Consider the following 21,974-nt stretch of genomic DNA (forward strand, 5'->3'; position numbering starts at 1 on the left):
ATCTAGTGACTAATATCATGAGCAACGATCCACACCTTCAGGGTGAGATGACACCATGGGTAAAACGTGTCAACCGCAAGATGTTCTGGATTCTATGAATGCTTCAAACATTGCACCCACAAGAGAACCGCTTGAACCTCTTCACCAAACCACCGTCCTGATGTTACAAGGTTGATCAAAATACACATGAAAAAATTAAGACTCGTCATACTGGTATCGATGTTTTATTATCGAAGTCAAAGGGCTTGAAGCACAATAGTGTACAGTGCGACGACACAGCCTGTATGATCTGTGCAGCTGAACATGTGACATTTAACACATTTGTATTCAGACCAGTAACACAACTAATGTGTCTTGTGGAGAAAAATACAAACAATATACTCTTATCGAGTAACATTTAAACATTTACAACTCACACACATAATAATCTGCTTTCCACTCAAAATGTATATGTGTATATTTGAAACATATATATGTAAACATATATAAAGTAAACTCTGGTTATAACGAACTCAAAGGGATCACTAATTTTAGTTCGTAATAACCGTAGTTCGTTATAAGCATATATACAGCATAGGTACAACAAATGGAAGTACTAAAAAATGTTCGTTAAATCCGTCAGTTCCTTTTAAGCGTGTTCGTTATAAACATAGTTTACTGTATATGTCTCTTTTAAAGCCAGTTCATTTAGCATAAAAACTATGATCAATAGAATCGATTGGACTAACATGTAAATGCTTCTTAGAGTGAGTGAGGTTTGTTTGAGTGAGTTTGGCTAAAAAAAAAGTCAAATAAGACCCGGAATGGACTTCACACCTTATACCCATACGGAAAATCGAAAGCTTGAATCACATGGCTAAAACACCAACCTTGCCATTGCATCGTTAATGCCATCTTCGGACCATCGGATATAAATCAAGTCATATTCGTAATACATGTTGGATTTTGTCACTTTGACATCAGGTAAAATGTGTGGCATTAGAGTTAATATGTCATGATAAAATGTAACATAAATACATTGGTCAAATGGTTTTCATTTAACTTATAACTATTATTCATAGATAAACTATACTTCAGTTGACGTAATGTTACGCTCTTTTCATCTCTTCAAGTTAAATCTATTAAATGAGATTTCATACTGCAACTGAAATGACAAGTGCAAGAACGTCAGAAACATCGAGTGGGTGATTTAATTCACTGTTCGTTGTTACCGTCAAATTGCATCACCGTATCGCGCTTATACAGCATACATTAATCACCTGTCGGGTAGACACAGTCATCGTTGTATAACGAGTTGTCAACTGGTCATTTTGTAGACATGCACAATTTATGACCCGCTTTGTACACCTGCATTCATGTTAATATAAAGGAAGGACTGTGCAGTGGACACTTCACTTTCTGAATCAGTCAGTCCCGGTAGACCTCAACCAAAACGTAAGTGTTTCTATCTCAGTTTTTTTATGTGTATGTGAATTCTTTTTCGCAAAGTTCTATGTATGATATACTATAACTTACCTATCTTAGGCATCAATTAGCCTACATTTTAGCTCTCAAATCATTTGACAACAGAGACTTTTTTCAATTATAATTATTTAATTAATATGTATTTATATATAGCACCACATTGTCCAATCTCTAAAGAACAATCTATACTGAAGGACCTGGGAGTTTGGGCAGCAGAAATTATTTGTTCCAGGAAAGATTGGAAACAAAATAATCTTGACTCGGGTTTTACAACAAATAAAAAATAAAATAAATATCAGCTGAATATGCAGGATGTCCTGAATAAAATGTGCTGTGACAAAAACAAATGGTCGGCTGTTATGCTCCCTTTATAGATTTTTTTAAGCAGGAACCGAATAAATACTTTGTCTCTGACAAAAGTCTTACACCCACCGAAAATATTAAATAATACTTGTATCAATAGTGTAGTTACATTTACATTCTTTCTGGTATCATAGATATGCATGGCCATGTACACGGAACGAAACGAAGGTAAAATACTGAATGTGTTTGACCCTCATATTTCCATGTACAGTAGTCAAATACATGGAATAAGTTCGATTCTCTATTTTCACAGATTAACAAAATGAAGCTTCTTGCTGTTGCCGCTGTCTGCTTTGTTGCCATGACAACAACACATGGTTTTGGAATTGGTATCCATCCTTTCGGAGGGATCGGTTTTCCCCCGTTCGGTGCATTTGGTCCTGGATTCCCCCGTATCGGCCTTGGATTCCCCCATGTCGGCCTTGGATTCCCCCATAGCGGCCTTGGAATTCCACATCTCGGACTTGGAAATCCACATCTCGGACTTGGAATCCCCTCTCTCGGCCTGGGTGTTTCCCCTCTCGGCTCAGGGCTCAACCAGGGACTAGTCCATCCAGGATCACAGGGCGCCGGTGCAATTCATTCACAGGGTTACGGTAAGTATAATAGTGCAATGTGACAGGAAAACAGGCAGTAACTTAGACACATGTACAGAAGCATGTGAACAAATCAAGCAATTCGTCAATTGTCATATCTGTCCATTTCATTCATTCCAGGTCCTGGTTATATTGGTGAACTCGATGCGTATGCTGCCTCCTCTGCTGCTGTCCCCATAACTATTGCCGCCACTGCGGTTGCCCCGGCAGGACCTGCTACCTATGACCCCGCTTTCATGGGAATCTAAGTGACATGCCTTAAGTCCACTGAGGTCTATCCGCTTGGCAAATGTAATACAGATGCTACTGCAGTTAGTCGTCTTGTAGTTGGGGTTGTCATGCTACGTGATGCAATGGCGTGAGTGATGTTTTGATGGCTGTTGTTCTATATTGAAAATAAACATATTTTTATTATGATCTATAGTCATGTGTTTCTTCTTTATCCAAACTCTCAGTACAACATGCGTGTTTATTAAGTGTGGTTATCAAGATGCTGAGTAGATTTACAAACAAAAGCGGGCGGTGGGGTAGCCATTGGTTTAGCACTCGTCACATACAAAACCAGGTTCTTTGTCCCACATGGGTACATTGAGTGAAGCCATTTCTTGTATTCCCAGCCGTGATATTGCTGGAATATTGCTAAATATCCACTAAATGCAATCGGCACATCATGCACTAATCTTGAAAGATACGTTAAACCCTATTTCACCTCCCCTCACCTAGTACCCAATCCGTTTTTAACAGTAGCTTCTTGCGTTGTAATCAGTTATTTGCTCTATACATTCAAGATTTAATACATTTTCGTCAGTAAAGAAAGATATAAATTAACACAATACTCTTAAGGAAGGGAATTTATGGACGTCAACTTCTTTATTACGAGGAACACAACGTTTCGGAGTATATGTTTACTACTTCATCAGGGGAATGAATGAGTCATGGTTTTTAATCATTAAAATTTCCATCGACATGGGAGAGTAATATTTAGGTGATTGAATAATAAACGAATGAAATACTTATCCCGGACAGTGTCGCCAAGGAGCGAGGCGGACGTGTGGATAGCTAGTGGAACCTACACGTCGCTATATAAGTGCAATTATCTGGAAAGAGACGTTAAACCCCTTTTCACCTCTCCTCACCTAATAGCTGATCCGTCATTAACAGTAGCTTATTGTGTTGTAATCTGTTATTTACTCTAAACATTCAAGATTTAATACATTTTCGTTAGTAAAGAAAGATATAAATTAACACAAAACTCTTAAGGAAGGGAATTCATGGATGTCAACTTTATTACGAGGAACACAACGTTTCGGAGTATATGTTTAAGTACTACTTCATCAGGGGAATGAATGAGTCATGGTTATTTTTAATCATAAAATGCCCATCGACATCGGAAGGTAATATTTAGGTGATTGAATAATAAACGAATGAAATACTTATCTCGGGAGAGAGTCGCCAAAGAGCGAGGCGGACGTGTTAAAACCCCCTGGAACCCACACCGTGCATACCCGAGTATATCAACATCGCATTTCACAAATCGGATTGCAAAGCCGCTAAAACAATTCGTGTATTCCGTTAGAAAGGCATACTATAGGAGGTGATGTTTGTTTAAAAGTGTGTTTGTTGTTTAGCGCCACACTCACCAATATTCCAGCTGTATGACGGCGGTCTGTAAATAATCGAGTCTGGATCAGACACCCAGTGATTGACATCATGAGCATCGATCCACGCAATTGGGATTCGATGATATGCATCAACCAAGTCAGCCAGCCTACGTCGCCTCTTACGACAAGCACAGTCGCCTTTTACGGCAAGCATGGCTTGCTGAAGACCTGTTCTAACACGGATCTTCACGGATCGTATATACATATACTTCACTTTACGTTAGCATAATATTTTCAATTAACATACGTGCATCAATGGTCAATTGATGCTATGCTTGCGCTATGGATCAACGAGGTTACAAGTAGTAATCAACATATATACTAGCATTAAGAAGGTTATGATGCAACATAAAATAACATTTACCTTGAGCAATAAATATAAGCGAATGTAGTTAGCATCGAATTAAGCCAGACAATCCAGTGATTGAAATCATGAGCATCGATCCACGCATTTGGGATTCGATGATATCAACCAAGTCAGCCAGCCTGACCACCCGATCCCCTTAGTCGCCCTTTACGGCAAGCATGGTTTGCTTAAGACCTATTCTACCCCGGAGGTCATGTAACATAATGGGATCCATTTGTTCAGTGTATGTACTCCAAAGATGATTGGTGAGTGAGTGAACGTTGTTTACCGATGCAGATGCAATATTCCAGATTTCCGTAAATATTCGAATCTGGAACAGGCAAATAGATTCATATTTTTGTAACCGCTATTTCGCCCAGTGGAACCTGTTTCCTTAGATAATCGAGACTGATTATTCCCTTGGGTGACGTTTTATATATACGTATCACCAAAAAAACCGCTGTTGTTTAATATGTGAAGACTTACTCATATTCAAGAGATATTAGATTGGATCGATACTCAAACGAACATACTGGTATGTTGTCTGAACCGATGCTCATGAAAGCATCACATGTGACGTCACAGAACCATGACTCGAGATGCACCATTTGAAATCACATGCAGCATATCGTGATAAGAATAAATACACGCTGTGGTACACTTGACTGATTGCTAGTTTTGTCATTAAGTGGTACACATTGGAAACATCTCTGCTAAACGTACATACTTCTCTATTAGTTTCGACGGTTCGCGTTTCTTTTGGCGGTGAGTATATATTTGAAAGCAAAAGCAACGCGCCATGCCACCCTCAGCACACTGGCACACACTCAGTCAAGACACAGAGACTGACCACCCAATCTCCATTTAGACGGCTCTCTAGCAATCATGAGGTATTAATTATCTACCCTGACCCCAAATGCTAACAGGGACAAACTGACTGATGCGTGTTTGGCATTAAAGTGAAAACACAGTGGTATTAACAAAATAGTGCAATTTCCGTTTCCATATTCCCTGGACGCGTGTTTTTCTCTTTCGTTGCGACGTCTTTCTTAACGTAATGAACTTTCTCTTGATGTAGTTGCTATTTTTCCCTCTTTCCAACACATTTTTTTCATACAAAAGGGTTTGTTTGGTGCCTGAAGAAAATACCTTTTGTATGATTCCGACTACCGTATTCGACGTAATAAGCGCCCCGCTCTAATAAGCGCCCACGGCGATATTTGCTAATATATTGGCTAGTGAACAATCCCAATTAGCACCCCTTCCGATTGATTAATGTACACAAGACTTATTTATTCGCGTATAATACGCACTTGTGTGTTATATGCACCCTTAATTATGGGCAGTTAAATTCTGGAAAAATATATCTGTCGTATATGAACAAATTTTAGACTGTCAGCATAAACCACGAAATTGATCTTTCAACAAAAATAGTATTCTAATGATAGCCCCCTATTTCTAATTTTGAGAGCGCCCTGGGCGCTTATTACGTCGAATACGGTATATCATATGTGTTTATGAAGCACTTTCAAATAGTGATGATAACGGGTGTTCGCGAAAGATGAGAGTACGCATCGGCGGCGCTCGTTTCAAATACAAGCAAAGGCAAGTCAAATGTTCACCTGACAAAACACTGCTCCATATGGCACAAGTCAAAGTAGGGAATAGCATCGGATATCATTTATGTCCCTGATGTCCTCAACATGTATACCCTAAAACATTTTGAAAGCTTTACAGAGACCTTAAATGTTGTAACCTTGATCAAACAACGATTGAGCATGAGTCGCATGACGCACTTTGACATGTTGATAGAAAGCGCATGTTCGATTGTACCTTACAAGTTGTGAAATATAGACAACAAAGGCTGGAGCCGATGAACTTTTGTTCGACAGAAAGGGAAAGTTGACTGTAAGAATCCTGAAGTCATATCACTTGTCATAGAGTCGTGTAGAGAGTTTTTTCCTGGTCTCTCTTATTTCTAGTTAAGGTTGGTAAATCAGTGGAACGGAATGGGTTATTTGACCATTATGAAACGACAACTGATCATCGATATACCTGAAACTTAAATTATTCCCTTTTGGGCCAAATTACCTTGTTTTGATTTTGCCAATCCCAGCATAAATTCCGATTCAAATGCGTAAAGAAACAGACCATGTCGACTCAAAAATAGCCATGAAAAGATACTTTTTTATTACATTCCGTCAATAAAAAGCATATATTTTTCGGATATGAAGCATGTCCTGTAGTAAGACCATTGTTGATTGAAAACAGCGAAAAAGGGACATTGGGCATGCGACCTGTAGAATATTTCATGTCAGTTAGGGACCGACCATTCGATCTTCTGGTGGAGCTGACATAATCTCACCGCGGAACTTCGTACCAGGTGCGCTATAAATGTTATTTTTCGATATATCGACCAATCTACTGCAAGATATGCTAATTTAAATTGTGGTAGTTAAGTATCGCGTGCTACCAGTAGAGCAGGACATGCGTTCACTTTGCATGAACACCTTGTATCATCACTGATCCATTCACTTACTTTTCACCACTATATTTCCTTGTACACCTATTGGAATCCTTTAAACGGTCCATTAAACATTCGAGTTACATTATCTCGTGCGTTGAAGTGATATGATATTATGGTGATATTATATGAAACTACAAAGACTTTGGGTCCATCTATTTTTCAATACCGACATCATGACTTTTCCATTTTATCTTAATTATTCACTTTCTTCTGTAGCCCCATCAAGCGCAGGTATCGGGGCTGTGGCAGCCATTCGAGCATCCATTAAGTTCTAAACACCCCTTTTGTGTGAAGTCAAATGCACCTTGTTGGTGTTGGACAGCAGCATCTTCAGTACCTTGCTCAATGACCGTTTTCATGTTTGCACCGACTAACATGTGGTCTCTGAAATAATCATATTTTACAAACAATACAGTTGTTAAATTATAGTTATAAAATATAATCAACAGCAGCCAAGAGACTTATTTCATTTTCAGTTTCTGATACAGCCGTAATCTAGACTTGCCAAATATTTTAGACTTGCATTGGCTGTATTGGATATATTTGTTTCAGATCCGTATGATTGAGTAGTTTGTATCATGTATAGGTATCAGCAGTTAAAAGTTAGTGAACTCGAGGCATTACATAAACATACACAAACACAAACACACATACACATACACAAACACATACACATACACATACACATACACAAACACGCACGCATACATATACACATGCACATGCACATGCACATAGGCATAATACATATACGCATACGCATACACATACGCATATACATATGCATACGCACACGCATACATATGCACATTCACTAGTGTACAAACAAGAGCTTTTCTCACTGTCAGCAGTAGCGATCACCATCCATACATTCATGTCTAGGATAAAAAAGTTACGAGGTGTAGCTTTCTTGATATTTCAAATTTCATTAAGAGAAACCTTTCTTATTTCCCATATACATGGCACATAAAAGTAAAATGTTTTCTGGAAGCCAATCATCATCTACCATCAAAGGTAATTAATTATCAGCAAACGGGTTACTTCCGTACCACGACACCAATTGGACGACTGAAGACTGCTTGAAGCCACATAAAATCTAATACAATCAAATATATTTGTGTTGCAACCCAAACTTACATCAGCTACGAATGTGATATCCGAATAACCTTGGGTCAATAAAGCAATACTGTGAAATTGTGTTGATTTCTAAAAAAAGGGTGACAGAAACAAAATGCATCAAACAACGTACACAATACACGATATAAAAGCGACGTCTTTATCATTGAAAAGAAAATATATTTGATTAAATAGTTGATTATATAAGGTTTGCTAGACAACAACTGTCTGTAGTTATATTGAATAATTATTGTCATCCTTATGCTAAGACGCAGATATCAAGCGAGTGGCAATAACTATTAGCATGGGAATACAATACGTCGGGACAATGTTATTTCTTAAACTTCAATTGGAAGGACAAACCATACAAACGCAGAGTTAATCAGTTAAACTGGACATAGAGTACTTCGTTGCGAAAACAGTAGACTACGGTTAAAACGAACACGCTTATAACGAACTGACGGATATAACGAACTTACTTTTTGGTCCCGACTATTTGCTGTAGTTATGCTGTATATTTGCTTATAACGAACTACTATTATAACGAAATAAAATAAGTAGTCCCTTTGAGTTCGTTACAACCGTAGTTTACTGTAGTTCACTCGTTCAGTAAAGAATTTATGGCTAGAACATCCAAATGTACAATGCTCTAAACTGGCACCTAAAAAAAAATATTCCTCTCTTTTATTGTAAAATTACTTCTATGTATGGTCAATTCAGATCTAATTCAGAGAAATGAGTAAATAGGCATGAACCACATAGTTATCAGTAGCAAAACATCGATCTCTATATAACAAAACGCCAACGCCAAAGAATATTCTGTCTCGATTGTCTGCCGAATAGTGAGTAAGTTTGGTTTCATGCCGCTTTTAGCAATATTCCAGCAATATCACGGCGGGGGACACCAGAAATGGGCTTCACACATTGTACCCATGTCGGGAATCGAACCCGGGTCTTCGGCGTGACGAGCGAACGCTTTAACCACTAGGCTACCCGACCGCCCATCTGCCGAATAGCATTGCTTTGGACGCCAAAACGAAAGTTGAGGAGAAGTGAAATGGGGTTTAACGTTGCGTCCAAGATTATTGCACTTATATAGCGACGTGCACGTGCGTGTGTGTGTGTGTGTGTCTATGTGTGTGTTACAATTTTCTTTGTCTCACGAAAGCAAAAACATAGTTACAAAAAGTTCTACCTTATTGACAGATGACACTAGGTAGCAGTGGCAAACGTAATAATTAGCAATATATCATTGTACTAGCTAGCCCAAGGTTATCTGTCAACATGGTCAGTAGTGTCCACTGCCTTAAGCTTGTATTTGACCTCAGGGAGTAATGTCACCATGGACAATGACGTCATAGTTACTTGTGCAATACGGCTGCTTACTTAAACTGATGGATATATAAGTTCCCCTAAGACATGCAGTTGAGGCATTCCAAGGCTTGACTTTGTAAACAGGTAAGTTACACTCTGATAGTTTGGTAGTGCAGTTACGATATAAGCGATGCGCGTCATAAACGATTGCCACTTTCTTGAGTGAGTGAAAGTCGCTTACAACAGTACTTCAGCTACATGACGGTGTGTCAGCTGTACATGTATGTGGGCAAAAACACATTTGAAGACCTTTTTCATGTATGTTTTTTAACGTATTAAATTATTCCAAATCTGTTTGATTTCAGGGACATAAGATGAGGACTACTGTCGTTATTCTAGCAGTCATGGTTGTCGGGGCGACATGCAAGTTATATGGAGGCGGCTATGGTCCTGGATTTGGTCATGGCTTTGGTCATGGCTATGGCTATGGTCCTGGATTTGGTCATGGCATTGGTCATGGCTATGGCTATGGTCGTGGATCTGGTCATGGCATTGGTCATGGCTATGGCTATGGTCGTGGATCTGGTCATGGCATTGGTCATGGCTATGGCTATGGTCGTGGATCTGGTCACGCCCGCATTAGCCCTGGTTTTGGTGCTAACCACGTCGACGTTGAGGTACACCACGTCCCCCATGGCAACCATATCGACACCATCACCAGACATGTTCCACATGTGTACGCAGGCAATGGAATGCATGGTGGATTTGGACATGGATATGGCGGTCATGGCCATGGATATGGGGGCGGCAGCATCTCAGTACACCATCATGGTGGCCACTTTGGTGGACACGGATATTGAATTGTCGGACACGCCCCACATGGTACGTTAATTAGTCTTCTAAATATAAGCTCCAAAGTATCGTCAATCAGGTGTAGTGTTCAGTTGGTTACTACCGAAAACACATTTGACCAGTTTGGACACAGCCTTATTTGACTTTCTATACATTTGGTAAAGATATTTTAATACTTTTCAACTTGTATTACGCAACATAAAACACATCCTGTTCTTATTCTGCAAACTTCATTTGTACAGGACCAATGGGAACAATAGGTTAAAATAATTTATTGGATTTCCATGATCCGATGAAAACACCATGTTACATTTTGAAAACTGATTATCGAGTGTCATAGCGAGGGGGTCGGTTTCCAGAAGTAAAACGGAACGTGTAACTTGCTTAATCTATAAAATGTCAATAAATTCTGTCTGCATTTTTGTTTAATATTTGAATTCGATGGTAAAGAGCTCATTTTTATTTATACAACATAATTCAATGTTTTTTAGAAGGTATACGAAATTATCTTTTTTCTGCTCATTATTTCATTGATTATGCATTGCAGGCAACCAGCAATGACGTCCGAACACAAACCCGAGGTCACGATGAAAAGGTTTATGAAGCAGCCATGTCTTCTTTTCACTCGCTGTATGACAATGGTAATAAATCGATGGTAGTTTATAAGAAGTCTTGTTGTTTTATTTCTTATTGCATACACACAGTGGAGTTTGCTTGTCATATAAATACAATGTTTGAAAGTAGTTAACGAGTGATTTTTGTTTAACGTCGCTGAGCAAAGTGATGAAGCTGTTAAAAGTAAGGAAGCGAATATATGGATGTCAACTTCTTTATTATGAGGAACAAAACGTTTCGGAGTATATGCTTACTCCTTCACCTGATGAAGGAGTAAGCATATACTCCGAAACGTTGTGTTCCTCATATTAAAGAACTTGACATCCATATATTCTCCTTCTTATTGGATATTTGTTCTAAGAAATATCGTACAATGGTCATGATATGTATTCCGAAAAATGTTACATTAAATGGTTCAACCTGTATTAAGAATCTTTCTAATTCATTGGTTAATCCGTAACACGTGACGAAACTATACATTTAAATTCAGACCCCCGAATCACGTGACTGACATGGACCTCGAATATTGACTCGTCACATGAACAGAATTGACCTGTCACGTGATAAATATTGACTCGCCTGCTAGAAAACAAGATGGCGTCTGGTACTACCATTTCGTGATTCGCAGTCAGGTTAATGTAATGAAACAGGACAGTTTAAAGGTTTCATTTCGGTTTAACTGAGCTAGTGACGTGCATGCACGTGTGTGTGTGTGTGTGTGTGTGTGTGTGTGTGTGTGTGTGTGTGTGTGTGTGTGTGTGTGTGTGTGTGTGTGTGTGTGTGTGTGTGTGTGTGTGTGTGCGTGCGTGTGTGGCTGCCTGTACTAGCCCGGACTGATGCCGATTTATAGTACCTGCTCACTGAGATTCCATACCGTAGTTTAGCATCAATACTCCACTCAGACACAGTATACTGGCTCCGAGCCGACCTTGTTTAAGCCCCTTCATGCCGAGCGCCAGGCAGGGTAACAAGTACCATGTTTTAACGTCTTTTGGTATGACGCAGCCTGGAATCGAACCCGCAACTTACCACTCTCCGGGAAGACGCTCTATCCACTAGACCACGGAGGCGATTAAGACATTTTCGAACTGACGTGCTTCTGATTTACTTGTCAAGTCAAGTAACTTGTCAAGAGTTTTGATATATATTTAGGAGTACCGAATTCCTACCAGCTTCCAGCCCATTGTATTGTATTTTTTCATAGAAAGCAAATACATATGTATAAACATAACATATTGAATTATTCATTTAGGTTCCGGGTAGAATAGGTCTTCATCAACCCATGCTTGCCGCAAAAGACGACTATGCTTGTCGTAAGAGGCGACTAACGGGGTAGGGTGGTCAGGCTCGCTGACTAAGTTGATGCATGTTATCATATCCCAGTTGCGTGGATCGATGCTCATGATATTAATCACTGGATTGTCTGGTCCAGACTCGATTATTTACAGACCGCCGCCATACAGCTGGAATATTGCTGGGTGCGGCGTTAAACAACAAACCAACCAACATTAATCTTGTGTGGTCATTTACTGATTTCACAATATAGTTCTGAGCGTACCGACGTTTGGTTACCCTCGTCGTTATAACTTGATGGCTTCGTAACACCATATACTGTACATGCACTTATAGCAGTACATGTAGTTCAACTCAACAACTGCCTCCACCGTCGGATTGCATCCCTACATTAACTAACTACAGTGTTGGTTATCCACCACTTGGCACTTTCTTCCTTTAATTTACCTTGCTAATAGGAGTGTTTCATGAAAAATGTGTGTAGGCAGCGGGATTCGAACCCGCTTCGCTAGTCCTGCACCATGACCGTGGAATATATTTATTTTATGAGAAAAAAATAATAATCTAGAAATGCATACAAAAGCAAGTCTAGCCAGCTCAAGCTAGCTCTATTCCACATCAGCATAGGGAATTTTATTTTATTTTTAGAGTCAAGAAGGATATTGTGTAACATAAGATTTCAGAGACTAAATGTTAGTCTACCGCTACGCCTGAATCAAAGGCAAGCGAATGTTATCTTCTAGAAGAAATCATGTGGATTTACAATAACATTTTCTAACATCAAGACGAATAGTTTATCCGTTTGTGAACGGGGATATTTGTGATTTATCCAGTACGTTATTTTGTGATTTGGTAGCACTTCGTTAAAATAACTGTTTTCCTTAACAAAGACACGATACCTCATAATAGGGCCATCAACATGTATAGTAACATCAACTATCTGTATTGGTGTTCGTTAATCACAACGTGAACGGTATGTCTATCATTGACTTTGATGTGTATCCGCACCGAAGGCTATGTTACGTCGTACTCCATCACGGAGACATGGAAGATTAATAATAATGGTTGGTTGGTTGGTTTGTTGTTTAACGCCGCACTCAGCAATATTCCAGCTATATGACGGCGGTCTGTAAATAATCGAGTCTGGACCAGACAATCCAGTGATTAATATCATGAGCATCGATCCATGCAATTGTGAGCGATGACATGTATCAACCAAGTCAGCGAGCCTGACCACCCGATCCCGTTAGTCGCCTTTTACGACAAGCATAGTCACCTTTTACGGCAAGCATGCGTTGCTGAAGACCTATTCTACCCCGGAATCTTCACGGGTCATTTTTAATAATAATGAAAACCGATAGTAATCCTTTCACGAATGGGGAAGTGTGTGTTATATCCAGGACCGTAATCTATGTATTGAACGTACGCGTTTTGTAGGTTTCATTTTCACAATAAATGTCATTGACTCCTAAACAGAAAACCGCATATGAGTAAGAAAGTAATAGACCCCTTTTAACTGTCTGATGATGAGGTAAGGTAGACACAATTTCATGAATAACAACTCCTTTAATACTGTAAAAAGCGATGGTTCGGTATAGATCCTTATATCGTTGTCGGGGCGGTCGGGTAGCCTAGTGGTTAAAGCGTTCGCTCGTCACGCCGAAGACCCGGGTTCGATTCCCGACATGGGTACAATGTGTGAAGCCCATTTCTGGTGTCCCCCGCCGTGATATTGCTGGAATATTGCTAAAAGCGGCGTAAAACCATATTCACTCACTCACTCATTATACCGTTGTCAAGCAAGACTTACGTCGCTTTTTACAGAGTTAAAGAAGTTGTATCCATAAATTTGTGTCTATCTTGTCATCCGTCAACTTCTAAGTAATGCCTGTCAAACAATTGATGATGAGGTACTTTGACATGGGCGTCGACGCAAGTCCATATTACTACACCCCTTAGGCTATGGAAGCTTATCAGTCAAAATAAACAATAAATCGTTTTACATCGGCTGGAAGGCGAAGCGGTAATACAAGGCTGGTGATCAGAATATCAATAAAGAAATCATGTAAATAAATACTTTTATTTTCATAGTAAACCCCATTGGACAATCGTAGCAATAGCGGGGTTACAGTGAATTATAGAGGACATCACTGAGTGTTTGTTTATTGGTTAACGCCAGTCTCAACAATATTCCAACTATTTGACGGCGGCCTGAAAATAATCGAGTCTGGACAACACAATCCAGTGATTAATACCGTGAAAACCCTCAACGCAGTTGGGTATGATAGGGTGATATCAACCAAGTCACCGAGTCTGATCACTCCATCCATTTGGTAGCCTCTTATAAAGTGGTTGCTGGGGACCAATTCTAACTCAGAATCCCACGCGAGCATTACTGGAAGAACTAACCTTCGTTGCATTGGGTACTTGAGCCAATACCAGTGAAACAGTACATTAATCCGGCCCTCATTTATCAACCCCAGATACTATACGATTACTTTTGAGTCGATCATCTGTGTACAGCCTGACATTACATCGCACTAATGACTTGATACCCTGGAAGATGTCTAGTTAAAGAGGCTTTCATTGGTGTCGTCACTCTGATTCCCAATGATCCATTCACATACTTTTCATCGCTCTTTAACCTATAAGCCCAAAGAAATATGTTTCGGTGGATAAAAGAGACTGACTTTTCTCTGGGGTTGACATTTTATATTCATTTCATTAAGTTTGGATAACTAAATCCACATTAATTACCTTCAAGTCTAAATACATCGGGAAGCAGCAACCTATTAATATGTTAAAAGGCAAGGCACAAACACAAGGCAAGGCAAGGCAAGTGTTCACCTGACCACGAACGGAAACACATGGAACAAGTCCAAATAAAGAATTGCATAAGACATCACTTTTTTCAGTGATGCGTCAAATATAGAAATGTCTTCCACGTGTCTCCCATACAGCGTTTTGAAAGTTTCTATGTTACATAATTTATGAGAACAAATCCAAATGAGCTAAATGTAACCTACACGTTTCATGAAATACGACCAAATGTTGTCGTACTAACTGTAACCAAATTAAAAGTCTATCCAAATAAACATTATTTTTAACCAACGTGTTCTTTGTTTCATGTCTGTCAAGTGGTCTAGTTGACAGAGCGGCTTTCGGCATGAAAGGGTTAAAACAAGGACTGGTCGGCTGGGAGTCAGTATACTGTGTATGAGTGGGGTATTCATGTTAAACTGCGGCATGGTATCTCAGTGAGCTAGCACTATAAAATCGGCATTAGTTCGAACTAGTACAAGCAGCCATCCACATGTGCACGTACACATATACATGTAAGTGCAATAATTTTGGACGCGACGTTAGACCTTATTTCACCTCACCTCTCATACCCACAACCTTTTTCCAAGTTAGATTAATATGTAAACATAAAACACACGATATATCAATCAGCTGATTGGAGATAGCTTCAATACGTAGTGACACCTTTTAACCGCAATCGTACAACTGCCTGTCACCTGCCTGTAACGGAAGTATGAGGTTACAAAAGAAATTCTTGATGTCATGTGTCAAGGTCTTTTATGCGTCAACTGTCAAAGCCGACCGTTTGTCCAGGCTATGATCGGGTGCATCGAGTGAGTTTATGACTCTAATGCATCCTTGATCCTCGTCAGAGTTTTTTGTATATTGCGGTCAGCTAAAATATCAATTTTATATTTGGGGGCATTTGGTTTTTTTTCATTTCATATCACAACCATTATCAAATCAAGTATCATCTTTGTTCTATTAATTGTCCTCAGTGGCTATATATATACTCATCGCCAAAAGAAACGCCAATACTCTACATGATGGTTAATATATGAAGAATTACGCATATTCAAGAGATATTAGATTGGTTCGATGCACAAACGAACATACTGGTACATGTATGTTGTGTGAACCGACACTCATGAACGCATCACATGTGACGTCATAGATCCGTGACTCGAGATGCACCATTTGTCTCGCGCAGGATGTGCATTTAAATTTTGGAAATCACGTGCATCATATCGTGATAAGAATAAAGACACTCTGTGGTTACACTTGACTGATTGTTAGTTATCTCATTAATTGGTCCACTTTGGAAACATCTCTTCTTAACGTACATACTTTTCCATATGTTTCTACATTTTGCGTTTCTTTTGGCGTTTCTATTGATCTTCCACCCTACGGGCAGAAAATACCATTTCAGGGATTATAAGCAGTCTCTGCTAAGAGTCAGTTGTATGATTTCAGATACCAGAGGTTAGAAGAAAGTGAACGTACTGCTCCACCGGCGTCAGTCACAAACACATGCAAAGGCAAGGAAAGTGTTCACCCGATCAAACATGGGACCATGCGGCACAAGTCAAAATAGGGGATTGAGTGAGGATGTTTTTACGCCGCTTTTAGCAATATTCCTTCAAACGGGGGACACAAGAAATTGTCTTTACACATTGTACCCTTGAGGGGAACCGAACCCGGGCTATCGGCGTAACAGGCGAACGCTTACATCACCAGGCTACTCCAAAATATGCGATTGCAACGGACATAATTTCGGTCATTAAGCTAGCAATGAGTCATCAAAATGTCAACACTGCAGTTGATTTAGAAATATAACTTATGTAATTGGTAATGTGTTGATGAATGAGTCGCAAACTGTGGAAATATATGACAATGCACTCTTCAACTAAGATAAAATAAGTACTTAAAAATCGTCCTGAATTGTCACAATTTACCAAAGTCTACTGTTTCATAAATCTTGAGGAAGGTAAAGATAAACAACGAAATGTGTATTTCCGATGGAATCTCTAAGAAATTAAATATGTATTCCATTTTAGCCTTATCGATTCCATTAGGTTACACATATACAGCATAAGAATACGTTAGCAAGACATAATAGCAAATGTATAGAGACTGACTAATTTGCGTAAAACACAAAATTTAATTTATGTAAACATCACACAATAGAAAGACAAGTAGTGATTTTGTAGTGAACATAATAATAATAATAATAATAATAATAATAATAATAATAATAATAACTTATTTAAAAAATCCTTATAATTTGCGAATTCTTTCAAAACAAAATCCATGATTCAACTCTGCATGCCAACTTGACCTCAAACAAATATAGACATGGCATGACCATATGTTTACTCAGTTTTATTGTCACATTGACCGTATCGTATTGACAGATGACACGGGCGCAATTATACATAAATAACGAGATTAGCAATACATACTGTATCACTACCCTCGGGTAATATGTGGACAGGGCCAGTAGTGTCCTCTGTCATGTATTTGACCCCAGGAATATCGTTATGGACAATGACGTTTTATTTACGGTGCAACACGCCTACTCATCTTAACTGTTTATATATAAGTACCACCTGCCGGGTACAGAGGATTCATAGTAAATCTCCACTGAAAGGGTAAGTTTTGCCTCCACATTCATCATAGCGCATGTAGTACGTGCAGTGAGTTGGTTTGATTCTTCGCCCATTTGAACAGTTTTTCAGTTATATATTGACGCATAAGCTTGACGAAACCCACCGTTTCCGTGAAACCGATGAGCACAGTATTGGTGCTCATCAACCTAGAAGGACTATCAGGTCGAATATGGTATTCGTGGCGATCGTAGGTTTCTGGTATGTCTGTAGGGTGCAGCTCTGTATAACGAAATTCGGGGCCATATACGTTTGCCGTTTTGGTACATTTTTGGCCTTTTGGCGACACAACATAGGTAAATGGCTAAATGTTTATTCAAGCTAATTTCTTTGTATAGACAACACTCACTTGTTTTGATTTGAAATTTATCATTTCAACTCACTGGCTAAGTTTGTGATAGCTGACGTCAGAAAATAAATCATTTGGAAATATACTCACCGCCAAATAAAACGCTAACAATAGTAACATATAGAGAAGTATGTACATGTACGTTAAGAAGAGATGTAGCCAATGTGTACCACTTAATGACAAAACTAGCGATCAGTCAAGTGTTACCACAGTGTCTCTATTCTTATCACGATATGCTGCATGTGATTTCCAAACTTTACACTCTAATATTGCACGAGACAAATGGCGCATCTCGAGTCATGGATCTATGACGTCACATGTGATGCGTTCATGAGTGTCGGTTCACACAACATACCAGTATGTTCGTTTGTGCATCGAACCAATCTAATATCTCTTAAATATGAGTAATTCTTCATATATCAACATGTATGGTATTCCCGTTTCCTTTGGCGAGGAATATCTAACACTTGACATTTGTCATGTATTGAAAACATATTTAATATTAATATTTGAGGATTGTTTTAGTATCATTTATGTCTGAAAAAATGTGTTTAATAATTATAAATTCCATGTATTCTGCAGACAAGTGAGATGAGGACTCTTGCAGTGATTATGGCCTTGATGGTTGTCGGGGCTACGTGCCAAATGTATAGAGGTAGATACACAAACAGAAGATTCGATGTTCGAGGACTCAACTATGGTCCTGGCCCAGGCCATGGTCCTGGTGCTGGTCCTGGTCCTGTATATGTTAGCCCTGGTTTTGGTGTTGACCACGTCGACCTGGAAGTGAGCCACGTCCGACACGGTGACCATATCGACACCATCACAAGAAAGGTTCCCCATGTGTATACAGGCAATGGAATTAATGGTGGAATTGGACATGGCCATGGTAACCATGGACCTAGAATTGCTCCTGGTTTTGGCGGACCTGGGTTTGGTAACCCAGGGCCTGGAATAGCTCCTGGTTTTGGCGGACATGGCTTTGGTAACCACGGGCCCGGAATAGCTACTGGATTTGGCGGACCTGGATTTGGTACTCGTGGACCTGGGATTACTTCTGGTTTTGGTGGACATGGGATAGACAGACATGGACCTAGAATTTCTCCTGGATTTGGCGGACATGGGCATGGTGATCATGGACCTAGAATTAATCCTGGATTTGGCGGACATGGGCATGGTGATCATGGACCTAGAATTAATCCTGGATTTGGCGGACATGGGCATGGTGATCATGGACCTAGAATTAATCCTGGATTTGGCGGACATGGGCATGGTGACCATGGACCTAGAATTACTCATGGATTTGGCGGACATGGTGGGCATGGTGACCATGGACCTGAACATTCTTTTGGTAGCCATGGACATGGAAATGTCGGCACCAGTTTTGTACAGACAAAGCCTGGTGTATATCAGCGAGCTCTTGGCCACCACTTGGATCACGGTATGTTATTCAATAGTTTACAATCGGTATCGCATTGATTAATGTTTTACCACAGCTATGCTTGACAACCTGTGTGTACAGTACTGATTCAATATATCAATTTTAAAAACAAAGGATGAGTAGTTAATACTTACAGGAACTGTCATCACAACACAAAGCTTAATCTGGAAAATGATAGTCCGATTAATTATTTCGTGTTTCTTTACATGAAGTTTTGTTGCGATGTTATCGGTACTAATTATCTGCTAGATAATACTTTAACAGCGTATGTGTTGTCAGTAACTTTAATTCAGCTGATATGTGTTCATGAGATTATTTAAATGTTTCTTATGTTCTTAGGATAATCCTCAATTGATTTCGCATTACAGGCCACCATCACTGAGGGACATACTCCAAAGTCAAAAGGAAGGATGTTATTATGACGTAAACGCTTTTTTCTTGCACCAACATACTCAATTCATTTTGTATTTGAAGTATTAAGGTTCTGCCTGAATTTGTTATAAAAGTATGTATGTAAACATTTGTGATTTAGTGTTCTTCCTGTAATATCTACACTATCAATCAGAGGTGAGGTGAGGTGAAATTGGGTTTAACGTCGCGTCCAAGATTATTGCACTTATATAGCGACGTGCATGTACGTGTTTGTGTTTGTGTGGCTGCTTGTACTAGTCCGGACTGATGCCGATTTATAGTGCTAGCTCACTGAGATACCATGCCGCAGTTTAACATGAATACCCCACTCAGACACAGTATACTGACTCCGAGCCGACCAGTCCTTGTTTTAGCCCCTTAATGCCGAGCGCCAGACAGGGTAAAAACAAGTACCATCTTTCAACGTCTTTTGGTATGACGCGGTCGGGGATCGAACCCCGGACCTTCCGCTCTCCGGGCGGACGCTCTTCCATTAGACCACGGAGGCGGTCATCAATCAGAGAGTGAGGGTAGGATTAAGTCTTTGATTACAGCGTTGACTCGTGACACACCTTGTTGAAGTGGCGAATCTTGATAGGTTCCCGTAGCTTGTTGTAAGAGGGTCGGGTTGGTAGGCTCTGAAACATTGTGACATCATGCTACGATGACGTGGGATGTTGCTCCAGGTATCATCAGCTGATCCAGACACGAGTATTTTCAGGTCAACGTGATATAACTGGAATATTGCCGACTAAGGCGTGGATGAACAAACACTAGACTAACATATAGTCTCTGAAATGAACATATCGTACAGAAAAAAACATTTGTTCAGTTATCTTAATAAAAATATAATAAAAAGGGAGCCCAGTGATTCTCTTCATTTTCAGATACTGCAGTAATCTAGACTTGCCAAACATTATAGACTTGCATGGGCTGTAGTTTATATATTTGTATCAGGGTCTGTAAGACAGACTAAACAAACACCTGATCACTCGGAATAGCCAGTTCGCATTTGCCACATGTGTCCAGTGTGCGATACCGTTCGTTGGAAGTATTGCTGCAACGCAAGTGAAAAATGTATTCACTCACTTGAGTTGTATCAATACATGTTTTTGTGGGATGTTCGTTATTTTTCCGACCAATGGATTCAGGGCATATACATTGTGTCAGGACAGAAACGACATGATATTGATAATCCATACGTAATATACACTCCCTGGGGAACCCAAGCCAAGCTGCCTGTTAGGAGTTAGAATGTTAACATCCACATTGCCATCAGATCCTACCAGGTACATGTAACTGAGATACAAGACCATATACCGCACATGTGAACTATAATAATATCGTAAAGGTGAAACACTTTTGCAACATCTGTTATGGTCAAGGTGAAAATAAAAGCTACACAAAACCTTTCCTTTGTCATAAGACATCTCTGCTAACACCAATTTCCCTTTTACGATTCCGACTAATCATAAGCAAGTGTTTATGAACCACTGTCAAATAGTGATGGTACCAGGTGTTCGCGAGTAGGCACGTGCAATACCACGTATACTCCAAGTAAAACACATATACAATACCAGGTACAGTATACGTTAAACACGTGTGCAATATGATGTGAGACAGGTGAGATATCGTGAAATTATCAATTAAAGTTCAGGTGAAACATTTGTGCAATATCATAGCACGTCAAGGTGAAACAAATGCAAACTGTGAAGTATACACGAGCAATCTACGTCGTATTCAATAGCAGAGAAGCGGCCACATGCCATTCGTCATTATTAATGAAACCTTAGCCAATCAGATGTCTCCGTCTGTTGGAACCTGTTAACGTTATTGTAGCTAACATGGTTTGGTGTGTCGATTCTGCTTTTGTTTCTTTATCATATACGATGCAAAAAAAGTAGGGGATAGTGAGAATCATCGTATCTTACCGCAGTGGTAAACGTCCGAGACCGCCATCACTTCGGGCTTTTCTCTCACATTAAGCTGACACGCCGTGATATAACTGTAATAGTGTTAAAAGCGGCGTTAAACCCAACTCACTCACTCATGTGAGAGCAACACCGGGTTCTTTGAGAATGGTGGGTGGATTTGGACGTTGGCGTACACATCTGCCAATGACGTCCCAGGAGTGTTCCATTGGGGAAAGGTCAGGACT

At 39.7% G+C, this 21,974-nt stretch overlaps 3 protein-coding genes across 4 annotated transcripts; all 3 read left to right on the forward strand.

Moving 5' to 3' along the window:
- Positions 1 to 1,348: 1,348 nt before the first annotated feature.
- LOC124113874 (postacrosomal sheath WW domain-binding protein-like) lies at positions 1,349 to 2,840 on the forward strand. The gene is made up of 3 exons (XM_046474353.1): positions 1,349 to 1,434; positions 2,081 to 2,423; positions 2,544 to 2,840. Exons 2-3 carry the CDS (start codon positions 2,090 to 2,092, stop codon positions 2,669 to 2,671), a joined length of 462 nt encoding a protein of 153 aa, XP_046330309.1. The 5' UTR covers positions 1,349 to 1,434; positions 2,081 to 2,089; the 3' UTR covers positions 2,672 to 2,840.
- A 6,657-nt stretch (positions 2,841 to 9,497) lies between these two features.
- LOC124113888 lies at positions 9,498 to 11,023 on the forward strand. 2 transcript variants are annotated; one of them, XM_046474362.2, is made up of 3 exons: positions 9,498 to 9,531; positions 9,753 to 10,269; positions 10,787 to 11,023. In XM_046474362.2, exons 2-3 carry the CDS (start codon positions 9,820 to 9,822, stop codon positions 10,985 to 10,987), a joined length of 651 nt encoding a protein of 216 aa, XP_046330318.2. In that variant the 5' UTR covers positions 9,498 to 9,531; positions 9,753 to 9,819; the 3' UTR covers positions 10,988 to 11,023. The 2 variants fall into 2 exon arrangements, with proteins under 2 accessions (XP_046330318.2, XP_048249774.1); XM_048393817.1 differs by lacking the exon at positions 9,498 to 9,531 and having other exon boundaries at positions 9,771 to 9,834; positions 9,877 to 10,269.
- Positions 11,024 to 17,500: 6,477 nt separating this feature from the next.
- Positions 17,501 to 19,923, forward strand: LOC124113875 (heterogeneous nuclear ribonucleoproteins A2/B1-like). Its single transcript, XM_046474354.2, has 3 exons — positions 17,501 to 17,600; positions 18,547 to 19,405; positions 19,774 to 19,923. The coding sequence occupies exons 2-3, from the start codon at positions 18,556 to 18,558 to the stop codon at positions 19,785 to 19,787; spliced, it is 864 nt and encodes a 287-aa protein (XP_046330310.2). The 5' UTR covers positions 17,501 to 17,600; positions 18,547 to 18,555; the 3' UTR covers positions 19,788 to 19,923.
- The last annotated feature ends 2,051 nt before the right edge of the window (positions 19,924 to 21,974 follow it).

This window comes from Haliotis rufescens, unplaced genomic scaffold (assembly GCF_023055435.1).
Source record: "Haliotis rufescens isolate VD_foot unplaced genomic scaffold, xgHalRufe1.0.p SCAF_12, whole genome shotgun sequence".
Taxonomy (NCBI): Eukaryota; Metazoa; Mollusca; class Gastropoda; order Lepetellida; family Haliotidae; genus Haliotis; species Haliotis rufescens.